At 42.0% G+C, this 15,687-nt stretch overlaps 1 protein-coding gene across 1 annotated transcript in view; it reads right to left on the reverse strand.

The window, feature by feature from the left end:
• ryr3 (ryanodine receptor 3) overlaps nt 1–15,687 on the reverse strand; it is a 106,223-nt gene that overhangs the window by 6,872 nt on the left and 83,664 nt on the right. The window contains exons 74-100 of the mRNA XM_070926354.1: nt 15,553–15,645; nt 14,278–14,445; nt 13,805–13,864; nt 13,450–13,584; nt 12,800–12,912; nt 11,221–11,605; nt 10,284–10,396; nt 9,903–9,954; nt 9,737–9,793; nt 9,519–9,618; nt 9,005–9,084; nt 8,799–8,875; nt 8,638–8,711; nt 7,176–7,190; nt 6,228–6,308; nt 6,002–6,090; nt 5,759–5,887; nt 5,559–5,663; nt 4,873–4,954; nt 3,464–4,749; nt 3,287–3,339; nt 3,053–3,215; nt 2,823–2,909; nt 1,656–1,865; nt 1,391–1,521; nt 560–602; nt 138–265 (exon numbers count right to left, since the gene is read on the reverse strand). Of these exons, the coding sequence (XP_070782455.1) occupies nt 138–265; nt 560–602; nt 1,391–1,521; nt 1,656–1,865; nt 2,823–2,909; nt 3,053–3,215; nt 3,287–3,339; nt 3,464–4,749; nt 4,873–4,954; nt 5,559–5,663; nt 5,759–5,887; nt 6,002–6,090; nt 6,228–6,308; nt 7,176–7,190; nt 8,638–8,711; nt 8,799–8,875; nt 9,005–9,084; nt 9,519–9,618; nt 9,737–9,793; nt 9,903–9,954; nt 10,284–10,396; nt 11,221–11,605; nt 12,800–12,912; nt 13,450–13,584; nt 13,805–13,864; nt 14,278–14,445; nt 15,553–15,645 (4,109 nt within the window). The remainder of the gene's footprint in view (nt 1–137; nt 266–559; nt 603–1,390; nt 1,522–1,655; nt 1,866–2,822; nt 2,910–3,052; nt 3,216–3,286; nt 3,340–3,463; nt 4,750–4,872; nt 4,955–5,558; nt 5,664–5,758; nt 5,888–6,001; nt 6,091–6,227; nt 6,309–7,175; nt 7,191–8,637; nt 8,712–8,798; nt 8,876–9,004; nt 9,085–9,518; nt 9,619–9,736; nt 9,794–9,902; nt 9,955–10,283; nt 10,397–11,220; nt 11,606–12,799; nt 12,913–13,449; nt 13,585–13,804; nt 13,865–14,277; nt 14,446–15,552; nt 15,646–15,687) is intronic.

Raw genomic sequence — 15,687 nt, forward strand, 5'->3', positions numbered from 1 at the left:
CATATGTGTAACCATGTCCCCCTATGCAGACACCCAACGTAAGATCAAACTAAGAGTATCACTATTTGTGTCTGCATCTGTTTTGAAGTATCTGTGGCCTTAAAGGAGGAAAGAGAAAACAAGGGTTGAGATCTCACCAGGAGAGCAGGGAAGCTTCCTTCTCTACAGTCTCCACTGTGGGGTCAAAGTCCAGAGCGCTCTTATCCAGGCCTAAGAGCTCAGCGATGCGTTCAGCTCCATACAGGTCACCGTATTTGTTGATCACCTACACACACAGAGAGAGAGAGAGAGGACAGCAGAGATCAGCTTTGTCACTTAACATCATGCTGTGAGAGAGACGACAGAGAAGATAATATATCTAATATGGATTTACAGATACAATATGACTACATCTTTAGTTATATCTTTTATTTTTTACAATACTATAAATATAAAAAGAATATAAAAAGAAATCAGGTTGATCAGCTGTCATTACTTTTAGGAATCCTTATAACGCTTCATTCAACACCTCAGGTCATCATTTCAGTTTCTAAATAAAGTGTGCTTCTTGCACACTTACCTTGCGCTTGATAAACTTGTCCCAGTAGTTGCTCGGGAAAGATCTGTAATGAAAAGTAGAACTGAGACTCTGCTGTGGTACAAATTGTTTGATAAAATGCATCTATTAGAGACGCTTTAATAGATAAATACTGTCCTGAGCATAACATATGTCAGCTGGGGATGATCAGCAATTATTTTGGCCTCATCAGTAACAACATGTGTTCCAAAGTTTACATACCGCACAGCTGCTACTCAAGCTTAAGGTAGTTTCATTACTGATTAACTTAGCCTTCTTTTCTTGAATAAATCAACTAAAGATTTTTTTATGTGATTCAAAATGATTCTGTTAGCACAGCTTTTTGTTTGTTTCAAAATGAGGATATCTAGATGAAAACTCGTGCAGTTCAAGCCCCACATTCTTTAATAGATTCATTGTTTATTCTATAAAATAAGGACCACCACAATTTCCCACAATACACGCTTATTAAACAACCTAAAAAAGGATTCAGTTTATGACATGAGATGGAGAAAAGCTGCAAATGCTCACATTGCAAAAGCTGGAATCTACAATTGTTTGGGATTTTCATTTGATAAATTACTTAATACAATGAATCAATTATTTATTGCTGTTGATAAATGTTCTATCGATCAACTTCACAATTAATTGACTAATCATTCCCACTAGTGGCTGCTCTGAACTTTCTCATGCTGATGTGTGAGACAGGTAGTAACAAACTTATTAAACATATATTTTTATGATACTAATGGATATTGGAACAAGTGTTCCATAGAAACCATTAAGATTTGAGGCCAATTTTAATGGCAGGTGTGAACGAGGCCAGTGACTCACGGGGTGTTGATGACGAGTCGATCCCACTGGCCCTTGATGTCATCGTCAGATGGCTGTTCTGTGATGTACAGACCATCAAATTCAAGCTTCCTGGCAATCTCCTTCTCCCTCTTGAACACCACCAAAGGAACCTAGAGGCAAAATATTAAGCCGGGTAACTACAACTATAACTTTACTCACACAGTGGTATCATCTGCATAGAAATTATCGTCAGCTAAGTGAAGACGGTCTGTTGACGCAGTGATAGCATCATGAATATACCTACCTTCAGACAGTAGTACCCGAACAAACAGACGAGAGAGATGACGGTGTGGAATATAGCCAGGAAGCGCAGGGTGGGTAACATGTAGCCGCTGCTCTCCTGCAGAACAAACTCATCCATGTCGAAGAGTGTGTTCACATCATCCTCCTCCTCCTCCTCATCACCACCCCATTGCTGTTCATCATCTATTTCTTCATCACCTTCCCCAGTGACCTAAAGAGCAAAGAGTATGTACCACATGAACAATGAATAATCTGTCTTTTTTTTCTTTCACTACATTTCTTACATTTGTTTCTCGTTTTGGTTTTAACCCTTTGTCCTCCAGTTTCCCTAAAATGCTTGCTAGGATTGTTAGTGATGATCACATTGAAATCCAGATCCACAAACAAAAAATATCCATTTCAGGTGGCTAAATCAGACTGCTTAAGCACCACATTGGCTCCACTTACGCATTCATTTTTGTATGGAAAAGGGATTGTCAAAAAGTTGGCATTGAATGTCTGCTCTTTGATTTACCAATGTGCCAATTTTACACTGTATTATATTTAGGCAAGTTGTTGGCTGCCTGTGTTATTTAACATTTGAGAAGTTTGTTGAAGTTTATATTCCTGATTAGAAACTGATGAAACAAACGTGACTTGAAGAAGGACTAAGTTTTGGCTTTGGTTACTGAGAGTGTGTTTCCAACCACCTGTTTTTATATGCATTTTGAATTTGAGTGGATCTGAGTCGAAACACCAGAAATTCGATAATATTGGAATATCGCAAAAAAAGGTTTGTATGCCTTGCTGGGGTGGAAAAGTTGGTGTATCAATAAAAACAAAATATGACAAAGTGCAATAAAATACTTGGCAAATGAAAGCTTCTGTTCCTCTGAAGACACGAGAAAATGGGGGCAAATGAATTAGATCATAAATGCCAGATATCCATCACTTTTTCTACATGGTTTTCATTGTTTGAGATTTGACCGGCACTCTTTTAATTACGTGCAATGGCAACCAAATGGAGAATTAGTGCCACCAACTGTTTATCTTAATAGACCCAACTCCTAATATTCGAATAACAGTAGTAGAAGGAAACACACACTACTTTGCATTTTCTTTTCCAATTTTTCTGGAAATTCTGTTAAAAATGTGCACCACATTTAGATGGAAACTTGACTCAAGTTACCTTGTAGAAGAGAAGAATGAAGTTGATGGCAAAACACACAAACAAAGCCAGGAAACGCAGGTTGTAGAAGTTACGAGCCAGGTAGTTCTGTAAGGAAAAAGAGTGATTAACATAACAAATGACTGCTGACTGTTTTGTAATTGCCTATCCACATTTCAGAAACAGGAAACGAGTGCGGAACCAAATAATACTGAAGAAAAAGACATTATGGATCTAGTGTGAGGGCTCACCAGCATCTTGGTCAGATAGACGTCCAGAAGAGCAAAGATACTCAACATGAAGGTGGGCGCCGCTTCTTTAGGCTGACTCGATTTGGCCTTGGGCTTCTCCTCCGTCACCGGCTCCTTAGCCTCCTCCTCCTTTGGCTTGTCCTCCTTCTCCTGGTTCTCTGTGCTGTATTCAAAGACAGTTCGTTTTATTTTGTATGATGATAATTAATTTTCCTCTCACTTAATTTTACTCACTCTGCTTTCTCTGGTTCGCTCTCGGGGGTTTCAACAGGCTTGGCAGCAGCTTTCTGCAAGAGTAGCAATGCATTTTCATGAGCTGAGACTGAATGGAAGTGATAGTGACAAGCAGATATCTACAGGGTTTAAAATCGCGAATCATACAGATGAAGTTCTTGAAGTTTGACTGCAAACCTTCTTGTGATCCGTAGTGGAGGTCTCTGCACTCAGCTCAGAGACGTCACCCAGGCCTGGCTCCACGTGTTTTCCGCCTTCCTTCTTAGGGTTCGTCAGCAACTCCAACATAACGTCGACCTCTGCTATGTCGCCCGTCGGTGTCATGGCTATATCTAAGCTTCCTGATGACTCTATGGCCTCCACTTTCTCTACTTCAACAACATCTCCGTGGATACCAAACTGGGTCGGGTCAGGCATATTTCCGAGGATGTCCGTCACCTTCATGTTCTTGGCTCCCTCGACCAGGCCACCGCCAAACATGGAGGACCAGATGACGTGGAAGAACCCAAATATGAGGCCGTAGATTCCCTTGAAGAAGCCGATGAAGAGCATCCAGAAGAAGGAGAAGAAGCCTGTGATAATCTCCTTGATGCTCAGCTTCTTGATTTTCTTGAACTGCTTGCGTACGTTTTTAACAGAAAAGACTTGGCGGACATTGGCGATCTTCTTCTTGACTGAGCGGCACGCGGTGGTGAAGGCTGAGGCAGACTCCAGGCCGCCCTCTTCCTCTCCGGTCAGCTCGTCTAGGATACTGTGTCCATCTTCCTCCTCCTCCTCCTCAGGTTGTTCAACCACATCTGGCTCGGAGATCTGCGAGGCCAGCTGCATTTCAAAAATGGTGTCCTCACAGAAATTCACAAACATCTCCATCTTCTCGCTCTCTCCACCCTCGTTGACCACATCAAAGATGAACTGACGCTTGGACTCTTTGACCTGCGGCTTCTCCCACTGCTCACGGCTCGACTCGCTGATCTCGAAGTACACCCTCTCAATACGCTTTGCGCTGCCCATGATTTCAATGCGACCCAGATAAGGCTCGAAGTAGCTGAGCACGCTCTCTGCCAGGTCTAAGAAGGTGGCGAGCCTGGAGTCGTGCGGCATGTGTTCAGACAGGTTGGTCAGCAGCACTGCCACGTTGAAGCCGATATCTTTGGCCGGCTCGTGGAAACGCTCCACAAACTCCTTGTAATTGAACATGTCATTCTCATCTGCTTCGGCGCACGAGAGCAGGAATTCAATCTCAGACTGGCTGTACTGCTTCTGGCTCTCCATCGACTTCTGGAACTCCTTCTTGGAAATTATGCCTTTAAACTCAGGGTCATACTCTCTGAAGTTGTCGGAGGTCGTCAGGTCCTTCAGTTTGAGGAACATATCGAAGAACTTGAGGATCATCTCCACGTTGTTAGAAGACTCCACCAGGGTGTCAACCATCTGCTTTCCAATTGTTCCATTCACCACATTACCTAGCGATGGAACACGCGTGTAAGTAATTATACACAATTCATACACATACAGCCATGTACTAGACCTGTGTCAAATGTCTTTTGTCATTTCTTTAACACGTAATGACATCTTCAGGCTCTTACCCTCTAGCAGAGACAGCAACATGACCACCATGTCCTTCTGTAAGTCCATCAGCTCCTTCAACAGCTCAATCTGACTGGCGTCCTACAAGAACATTAGAGTGGTTTTGTTAAAGCTTTGCCCTGGGTGAGTTTTTCCAACACAAGAACACAAAGTGCTGTTAATGCCTTAAGACTACAAGATCGTCACCAACAGAGGCTCAATAGCAGTTTTGTAAAATGTATCAAATTACCAACCTAATGTAGTTTATCTGTCATAATACTTTAACACAATGGTTCCCAACCTGCGGGTCAGGACCCATCAAGATATATTTAACAAAAATATGTTTTCCTCATGAAAATACAGAATACTTTATCTCTATCTATCTCTTATCTTAGGCCTCCAAAACTCCTTAAAATGAGCTCTTGTCCACAATAAGGCTATAACCTGTGATAAAGGACCATTTCCTTATTTTAAGGGGTCACAAGCCAAACAAGGTTGGGAACCCCTGCTTTAAGACACCATAATGTGTAAATCTAGAGAGATAAATGAGGATAGTCATGGTGAATTATACTGTATACTATGTTAATAAGTAATGAGATTTTCTATTTCAATGCGAGATTTGCTTGTTTTAGTTGTATCCTCTCAAGCTGAACTCCTTTTAATTTTTCAAAAGAAGATTCTTTACAAGTAGAAGAATGTATTGTACCTGAGACAGCTTCATTTGCATGTTGGCAAATACATGCAAGAAGCCTACAACTGCATCCCACAGTCTGCTGTGGGCTAAACTCTGCTGGTTCCCAATACAGGGGCCCTGCAGGAAAGAGAGATGATGGGAGAAACATAATGTAATATCTGATGAAAGTCATTTGAGATTGAACAGTGTTGACTGAGGGATCAGCTTCTTACCTGAATGTACTCAGTCAGTGAGTTGAATATCTGCTTGGCCACCGATAACGCTTTGGAGAAGTTGATTTTTCCAGTCTCATCAATGACATCTTTGCCAGAGTAATACCAGTAGAAGTCACTGATAGATTCCTAAAGAGCAGGATCACACAAGTAGACAATGAAGATGGTGGCACAAATAATAGTGTGTGTACATTTTGTGGCTTTATATATATATATATATATATATATATGTGTTTTACACACCTGAAGACGGAGCAGATAGTCCACAGTGCTGATAATAATGTTGACGGTGGTTGTGTTGCCAGTTTGGGTTCTCAGGAAGTTCTGGAAATCTGACAGAAAGAAATACTTTCTTCATCCTTATTATCACCCATGTTCTTTCCTCCTCTTATGGATCACTGTGCCCCCATGGAGCGATGTACAAACAACTTATACAAACTCCCGATTGTTTTGATGAAATCGACCTCACCTCCATTGTGCCCCTCGCACAGAAGTTGCAAAAACCGGAACAGATCTTTAGTAAACTCATCATTCTGAAGCACCTTGGAACCTTAGAAAAAAAAAAAAGACATCTTGGTGACTACAACTTTGACCCCACACAAAGTAATTTAAGTCTTTATTTACTCAAAATGAGGAGGTATAATAGTAATACGTGAAACTCCCCTCAGAAGCAATTATTATGAGGCAAGCAGGACAGGTTTCATGTTCAAAACATTTTTGAAGTCCAGGGCCTTTAGATTGCAGGTTCAAAACTGAATCCAAAGTGGGGTTTTTTGTAAAAATGCTCTTACATTCAACAACAGTGAAACACTAGGACATTTCCATAAGCTGGAGGAAGCCTGATAACTTTCACATGCAGGCCAGGATTTGGCCTGATGAAAGGTGTCATTTCAGAAAAAAAAGCAGCGGACAGACGTGGTTATATAATTCACTTTAGAAAATCAACCAGATAACCTAGTCAACAGAACTAAACAAAATGAGCGAACAAACATCTCTGTGAGCAGATAGAAACCATGTGAAAGACATCTGTATGGAAACCAGCTTTGTGAAATAGGCCCCAAGTCCAAAGCAAGGCAAAGCTTTGCTTAGGCTGTCCACAAACCTTCAGTCAAACCCTTGGGAGGTGGCACTTACAGCCTTAGAACGGCAGATTGGAGCATCAGTAGTAGGATTTGCATTAGTATATGTTAACATGAAGGGAATGGGAACAAATAACACACACAAGGACAAGCAATGGATACAGAAGATCCACTTTCTGTGTACACTAACAGTCTGCATGCACAGTGTGTCCCCACAGACATCTGGGGGAGGGAGAGGCTGGGCACCAAATACAGCAGGAGGTATGGACCACGGATATGGAAGAGACATTCAGGGTGGAAGCATAGCCATATCAGGATGATCTAAATTTGCTATTTACCCCGCTGAGTGTGGACTGCCATCGATGGGTTTTTAAAATGACAGGAAGGAGACAAACAATACACGAAGACATAAGCAAAAAGAGAGGACATTGAGTTACAATAAGAAGAGATATGAATATATCGGCTACGAGTGAAGAACAAAATCATGCAGTTAAAAAGAATAGTTTTAGACGGGGAAATCATAGGCCTGGGTTGTGTCCATGTTGCATCTAACGAGATGAGTACCAAATAAGAATTCAGTCACGGTGAAAAATTGTAACAGAGACACGAGTAGTAACAGTGGATTGTTAAACACAGAACTCAGTGGAAATGTTTAGCAGAGGACTGAATGATGAAGAGACGGACACAGTTTGATGTGAAAAGCGTCAAGTGGAGAGTGTTTGTGTTGAAAGTTGGAGAGAGACGGAGCGTCTTGCTTTAATGCTGGACCATGGAACCGGTTTTTGAATCCAAAATGCCGAGAACTGGATACCCGTTAAAACGTTTGAATTTCGGTTCTGCTTATCTGTTCCTCGACGTGATAACCTTTTATTATTGAACAAAGGTTGCGTATCTGCAAGGATCTGTCTATGTCATGCATCAACGCAACTGCGAGTTGATTTGTTCAGAGCATGCATGGCTGACGTGAAAGGTGGACCGCGGTAACTGCTCAACAGTGCGGCTTCACTTTATCAAATAAAACAACAAGGTGCATGTGGGAAGCGAATTAGAATTAAAGCCAGGTTGCACATCAAATCTGACACAAAACATTTATGTACGTTTTTATTGTATGCATTTACTTTGTGAAACTTTGAATTGATTTATTTTAATGAAACAATAAAAGCGAAAGAATAAGAACTTAAAGATATTTTTGTTACCTAAACATTGAAACTGGGAATCGATAAGCAGAATCGGAATCAATAAAACTCAAACGATACCCAACCCTACCTGTGAGACACGTTTCGTACCGTTAACAGCCGTAGCGCCATCTCTTACAGAGATGACAGGATACATACCTGATACCTCAATGTCATCACACGGTCCATAGAAAGTATACTATGCTCTCATGTTGAACAGTCCAATAATATAACTCTCACAATTGCTTTTGTTAACTGCAAAAGACGGCGTTAAAGACACCACAACGATGACTTCAGTGACTTCAAGACTGTAGCGCAAGCAGCCAACTATTTGTATGAATCAAAATTCACATAGTAATTTTGATTATTTCATCTACGAGGGCCATACAGAAACTACCAATTAGGAACTAGCATTTATTAACAGTTGTCATGGTGTAGCGTTAGCTTAGTGAAGGGAAAAGGATAGCATCTTTTGTTGTTTTGTGGTCAAGAGTAACAACAAGTGGTTCAACAGCAGGGATCTACTGAACTTCAAAATGTGGCAAAAATGTGGTTTAGAAGACTAAGGAAGGAGAAACAGGTAGAATATCAAACAGCCCATCTAATAAGACACCTCTTCACTTACTTGAACCTTCCTCTGTCACCATGCCAAGTCCTTCTGCTTTGTTCTGCCTCTCGAATGCGTTCAAGTCCAAGACACTACAGAAAGAAACTCAAAAAGTCAAATACAAGCACCTGACGTCTGCACAGATGTTGACTTGTGTGGTGTAGACGATATATCAGTACCTGCAAGACTGCATCAGTCCTGAGAGACTCTTGAAAAAGCCTGCATCTCTTTTCTCTTTCAGGTAATCGAGCATTTTCTGGGGTAAGAGAGAAGAGAGGCTTTGAACACTGAACATGCTGTACGGATACACAGAAGAATGAGACCGACAGTGAACAAGACAAATAGCAAAATAATATCGTTGAATATTTGAGCTGTACAATCTAACCTGCTGAACTTGCACATTGCCTCCATTTAGGATGGAGATTCCCAGTTTGAGGGTGCAGGTCACCATGGGGCCCAGATGACCTGAAGGAGTAATGTAAGATAAAAGGAGGATTTGACTGATAACAAATAAATGCAATATGTGTGCACGTTAATGTTATTATCAAAACATACAGTATATGTTTAGATTGAAGGTTAGGGTTATATTCCTTGTATTCTTGTCAACACACACAATGAAAAACCTCTTCGATGCCTCATATGGAGCTAAACATCATTTCGGGTGGCAGTCATTTCAGGCAGAGTCCTCCATCACATCTCATCAGTAGGAGGGAATTCTGATACATTAAGGCCCTCAAGTTAAAAAAAGTGAACTAATTAAAAGAATGAAATGTTCTTATATATCCGTGGCTGAAGAAGAACCTCCATGTCTGTCAAGTAAAAGGCTGTCTGTCCAAACTAAACACAGCAGTGAGGTTACGGAATTATTTCCTTTAAACTGAACGTCAGCTCATCTTCACCTTTACTGGCGCTGATCATCTGCAGCACCATCTCAGCGGCCCCACGAGCATGCAGCCTCGCCTGCTGATACAGGATCTTCTGCTTTTCCATCTCCTTTTCCTGAGAAGCAACACACACACACACCATCAACACAAATGTTGTTGTACATGTTCTGAATTCTTTGCATATACACAGTTTTGATAAACGGGACGTTACTTTAAGACTATAAGAGCGTTACCTCAAAAGTCTTTTCTTTCCCTTCTTCCTCTTCTTCCTCCTCATCCTCTGCACAGCTCTGAAGACACAGATGTCAACATTCAACGCCCGCTTGTCTTGTTCTCAACACAGCATTAAAGTCTTAGCACAATTATTTACACATAAAAAAGGAACTCAAAGGCCACTACCTTTGCCATCATGTCTGCATACGCAATATACAAAGGATCTTCTTCCAAGTAACTGAAAAGGAGTCAAGTCACAATGTCAACAAGTATATTATAAATATATTTTACACTACATGCAGCAAGAGCACATGCAATTATCCTCGTGAAACATAATCTAAATACTACGTCCTCATTGTATGAATCTCCACTTAACAATTTTCATGTCAACATCTATACCGTATACCAGCGTTACCAGCTAAAGGTAGCACATTTAAATAAACCACAAATAAGCTGAAAATGTCGACTTTTCCAACCAAAACAAAACACGGGAGTAAACAGGAAAGGATTTCAAATGCTCACCATGACACAGACTCGGTCTCATGTTCAGTGATTAAACTCTCTCACCTTCTCTCTGTCAGAGCGTTGTGGCTGAAGTGGAGAATAAGTTGGTGGAGAGGGTCTGGCTGGATCTCAGCCACCTCCTCTTCCTCCTCCTCCACAATTTTCATCGGGGTTTTCTGCAGGGGTCCACAGGTGTGAACAGTTAGCTCTGCCCAAGTCTCATCTGATCACTAATCATCCCTCTCATGAAAACATCATCCCACCACAGCTTCAGCTCATCAACAGTTTTTTTTTAAAACTTTTTTTATCTTCACAAACTCACTGACAGTTGTGCCCATTCACCATCTGTCAAAAACACTGAAATGAGTCAGTAACATTCCACTAGCACCAGCATGCAGATGAGGTTTTTTTTTTTTTTGTCATGTCCTGGTGATCCATGGAAAGGACGGGACGAGGAAGTTAAGAGTGGATGATGAACAGCGTTGGAACCAGTTTTCAAAGACATGCATGTTACAGCAAACAGGTGCCAAGCAGTAAGCCATTTGGTGATATGACTTTGAACATGAAGAATGATCCTGACAGTACAGGAGCCTGACAAAGAGGGACCATCACAACTACACTACAAGAGTCCAAACTAATGGGACAGGTTTGTAGACTAAAACTGACGATAAGAATAATCTTCCCCAACAAGAACAGTAAATAATCTGATTTTTGAGCAACTGTATCTAAAGCTGTACTTATTATTAATCTTATTCAATGGCACAGTTTCAGTGTCTTGATGAATTTGCTGCACATCTGCATACAAAGATTTAATATGAAATGTGATCTTCACATGACTACGCGAGCATGCCACTGACGCCACGGCCACAGGACGTACTGTAACGCCACCTTCACACTCACACTACAGACTTACAGAGTACAGCGAAAAAGACAACTGATGGGTTGGATCCAGATCTGACAGCCAAACAGCTAGTGACTCCTAGTGAAAGGCCCTCCTTACCACTGCTGTCAGAAAGGCATAGCCTGCTTTTCTAGAGCTGTGAGCGCCGGAGCTGGCCCTGTGTCTCCTGAGTTGGTCATGCAGCCTCTGACCCCTGACGGATCTCTGTTTGAAGGGTTTTGCACGCCTAGAGCGGGCGCCCCTGGGTGCTTTGGGCGAGGTCCCCACCCGGACGCGCTCCCAAGGCTCGACGGGCGCGGAGCTAAAGAAGCATTCGGCAGACAGGACTGGCAGAGGGGTGCCAACGCAGGGCACGTGGGGCAAGGGCAAGGCGAGCCCAGTACTTACTGCCAGATCCTGAACTAGCTTCTCCTCAAAGGAGTACTCCTCTGCCTCTATCCAAAGTCTCTGATAGGCCGGGATGAAGAAGTTGATAGCGCGATGCCTGGGGAGGGGGGAGGTGAGGGGAGGTGGGGAGGAATGGAGGGGAGTGGGGAGGGAGGTACAGTGGCATTAGGGCGGGTTCTGGTGAGTTTTTGGAGGAGACAGGAAGGAGAGATGTAGGGGGAGGAAGGGGTTACAGGAAGTGCATTTCAGGCAGGGTGGTGATTGGTCAATGTGGGACCCACTGGCTCTTCTGACTGGTCACATTTGGTCTCTAAAATAACTGCAGTTACTTTCGGGTAGTAAAATTCATTAGGAGGAGCATGCACACTTTAGGGGAGATATGCAGTTTTCCAACAAATCGGTGGATCTACCACAAAAACGTCTTTTCTCGCAGTTATTAGATTAACATCACATATTTTCCTGAACAAAAGATGCACCGACGTGTTGAAAAACTGCACAACCTTCGGCAAAACGTCAGATGAAAAACAAATCTTTAAATCATCATAAGAGCAGGAAGCAAAATAACATGAAACAACGTTTATACTGTGTATTACTGTAGGCAAGCATACGTTTGTAAACCAGGTAGCCAACTAATGAAAGTCAAAATTGTATTCAATAGATTTCTTTCTGTCTTTCTTCTTCTTTCCTCTCTTCACTCCTTCCTTCAGGGTACACCTGAAATGAGACAAAGGCCTGAAGCTCGCAGTGTGTTTCCAACTTTCCAAATAAGTTTGTTTCGGTCAATTCTTGGGCTCACTCTAGCTGACCAATCAGAATCAACAGTGCAGAAACAATTGGTTGCTAGGCAAAGATCGGTCCACAGCCTGGTGGATGGAGGGGGGGGTTGAACAGATGAAGCATTCGCCCCGTAGTTTCACTTTACCGTCAGCAGGGAGAACAGGCGGTCAAAGCTGGAGGCTTTGAATGCCCTTTCCAGCCAAACTTCCCGATAGCCATTCAGGAAGTAATTATTATTTTTGTATCTGAGGGAGGATGAGGTAGTGTTATGCAAGAAAACAACACAGAGGAGAGAATGTCATTAGGGAGGTGAAGAGGGGTTTACATGGACACACAATCAAGAAATAAAATGCCCCCCCTCCCACACCACAACTACTTGGTGATTGTTATGGACGGTTAGATTGAGACAAAGCAATGTCTTAATTGGGTTTTCTTTACATAGTTCATGTCAATACTTAATTATTGACATTGTGAATCAGTTCCAAATCAGTTGGCAGGTGTAAAAGAGACTCACCTGGGTAGATTGTAGAGTGGAGCCATGCGGAAACAAGCCACCACAGCGCGCTTCCGCTGTTTGGACAGCAGCTTGTGCCACACACACTTCTTATTTCTCAGAGGCTGCTCCACCTGAGGGACAAGGAAAGAAAGTGGGGAACAGCTGTGTAGTTATGAAGATGGTATGTTTACCTTGTAGACTGTGATAACCAGCTTGGTAAAAGGCGTTATTGCTTCAACAAACGCGTATTTTGATTATCATCAATCTGTTGGTTGCTTCTTCAATGAATTGTTTCGTAGTTTATAATATGTCAAAACAAGTGACACATGCCCATCACAATCTCCAAGGACCCAAGGTGCCTCTTTGAATATTTTTGGTTCTGGGACAGAACAAGCTATTCAATTTAAAATGATAGAGAAAAACCTCCAGAAGATGAAACCTGTGAATCTCTCATGTTTTATTAATTACAGATATCAACAAAACTGTTGTCTAGTAATATAAGTAATCAAGTTAGTATTGGTACAATTTCAATGACACTTTAATAATCCAAGTGTTGATATACTTGTGACGTCTGGAGAGCAGTAACGTTTGTGCTTATGTATTTATGTCCTGCGATGTATTGCTGACATGTGGGTGACAGTAAATGAAGTTGTGAAGTGTGTCTCTACCTGCTCCAGGTGGAAGACTGCAGCAGAGATGCTCTGCACTCGGTCCACTGTGTGTTCTGGGTTTGCAGGTTCCTCGCTCTTCACCACCACGTCCTTGTACAGGTTCAGCTGCCACTGGACCGCTGGGTCGTCAGACTACAACGCGATAACAACTGAATCAATAAATGAACAGCAGCATCATACTAACCAGCTCTGCTAGAATTAGAACTACTTCGTTCCATTTATTGATTTATCTATATATAAAAGGAGAACACACATTAGTCAACATTTCTGTAACTGTGCCAGTGTTAGTCAGCTGGCTAATGTTCAGCTGAAGCCTCTGGGGGAGACGTTTTGAAACAGAAGGTCGTCTTACTTTGTCCTGGAGATGGAGATTCTGACGCAAGTGCTCCTTCACCTCATCATCTGTCTCTCTCTAAGAAAGGGAAAGGGTATTTATAACTGCAAAGCTGTGTTAATACACTTGTGCTTATGTGCATATGAAACCATCACAATGAACAATGTTTGTAATTCTATAAATACTGCATGTCTACTGCACCAAAGAAGGGAGTTTTAGTTGGTAACTGGCTTACAATACACACTACATGTAGATTTAGGAGGTTGCCGTCTAGAAACTCCTAATGATTAACTTTATTAGAGGCCCAACTTCCAACGTCATTAATATTATCTATCAGTGAATCACATTATAAGACCTAAAATAACTAGGCTGAATATAAGGAGAAAGAGTACAAAACATAATATAAAATAATAACATTATCAGTATTTAGTTCAGTTAGTATTTCGGTGGACTAAAAATCTTTGTACCAGGTCCTGATTTTGTCAGCTTACCAGACTGTAGCGAATCTTGGCAAGGGAGATGAGCTCCTGGTCTCCTGGGGTGCACATGTTGAGGCCGATGGGGAGCAACTTCTTCAGGGCCGCTACGATCAGAGAGGTCTGGATGGAGTAGTACTCGCCTCGACGCCGCTTGTGTTTCCTCTCCTGATCCCCCCCTGACTACAGAGAGAGAAAAGAGACCAGCTGACTCCAGGATCATGAGGGAACTCCATGACAGTTATCTTAACTAACTTAAATATTTAAAGTTTAACTCTCAACTCAAATTTAGCCACCAAACGTGAGATCCAGTTTCCAATGACTTTGCTGTTTCCGCATTAAACCATAGATTGAGATGATGCTTCAGCGTGAATCCGTTAACAAGCAGAGTCCTCCAGGATCAAGAGATGAGGAGCTTTTCTCCACTGTAAGCGATCATGTCAAATCACCCCAAGAGTGCAAATAAATGAGCTGTGCCAGGCTCTGCCAAAACAAATAAACAACAAACTCTCACAGTGACAGCTAGTTGAGTGACTGCTGGAGCAAACACTGTCAACATCCAGATATATGACCCGACTTTACTGCGACAAACATCCGCATGAAATGTCATGTGTCGTAAACCTGAATTTAAGGAGGTCTGACCTTGTACAGTTGATTTGTAGAACATCTCACATCTACATATTCAGCGTCTCAAAAACACAGGAGAAGTGCTTATAGAGGACTTTTTCTTTCATTAGCAAAGTGACATACAGTAGCAAGATCTGGAGCACTGGGGGAGCACTGGGGGACCCCGTCAGGACGAGTACTCCGGCTGTGCTTTTCCAAAGTGCTGACATAGTGAAGGGGAGAGCAGGAGAGGAGCGAGATAAGTCCAAATTAAACCCAGAGAGGAATAAGATGTTCTCTGCTCCGTCTCCTGGGCACAGGACAGACGTCTTACAGAATGAAGAGGTCCGTTTCCAAAGAAAGTTATTCTGGCCTGGGATTCGCCTTCACTGAGTGAATGTTATCTACAAGAATCTTTCAAATCTTAAAGGAGATCATCTCAAATTGTGATTTTTACTGGCTAATAACTCAAACCATAAGATCAATACTAATAACTTGAGGATGTCTTGGCTGGATAATGACATTTCTGGTGAGCTCTTATCTTCTTACACAGCTGACCTGTAGTTTGTAGAAAATGTTACTAAAACAGGCAGAAATAGTCACTATTTTCAGCTGCATTAGCAATATCTACAATTTAACAGAATTCTATTCGGCCATATCATATGTTCTATCCATCATATGTACCTTGGACATCTTCGAGTTGCCCTCTCCAGTCAGGAAGCCCAAATTGTTGATCTCATTCTGAACCACAAAGTTTTGCTCCTCACGCTTAAAGTTCTGGGTTCAGAGGACAAAGAAAAGAGAATGATCAGGACCAGC

Source organism: Enoplosus armatus, chromosome 19 (genome assembly GCF_043641665.1).
Source record: "Enoplosus armatus isolate fEnoArm2 chromosome 19, fEnoArm2.hap1, whole genome shotgun sequence".
NCBI lineage: Eukaryota > Metazoa > Chordata > Actinopteri > Centrarchiformes > Enoplosidae > Enoplosus > Enoplosus armatus.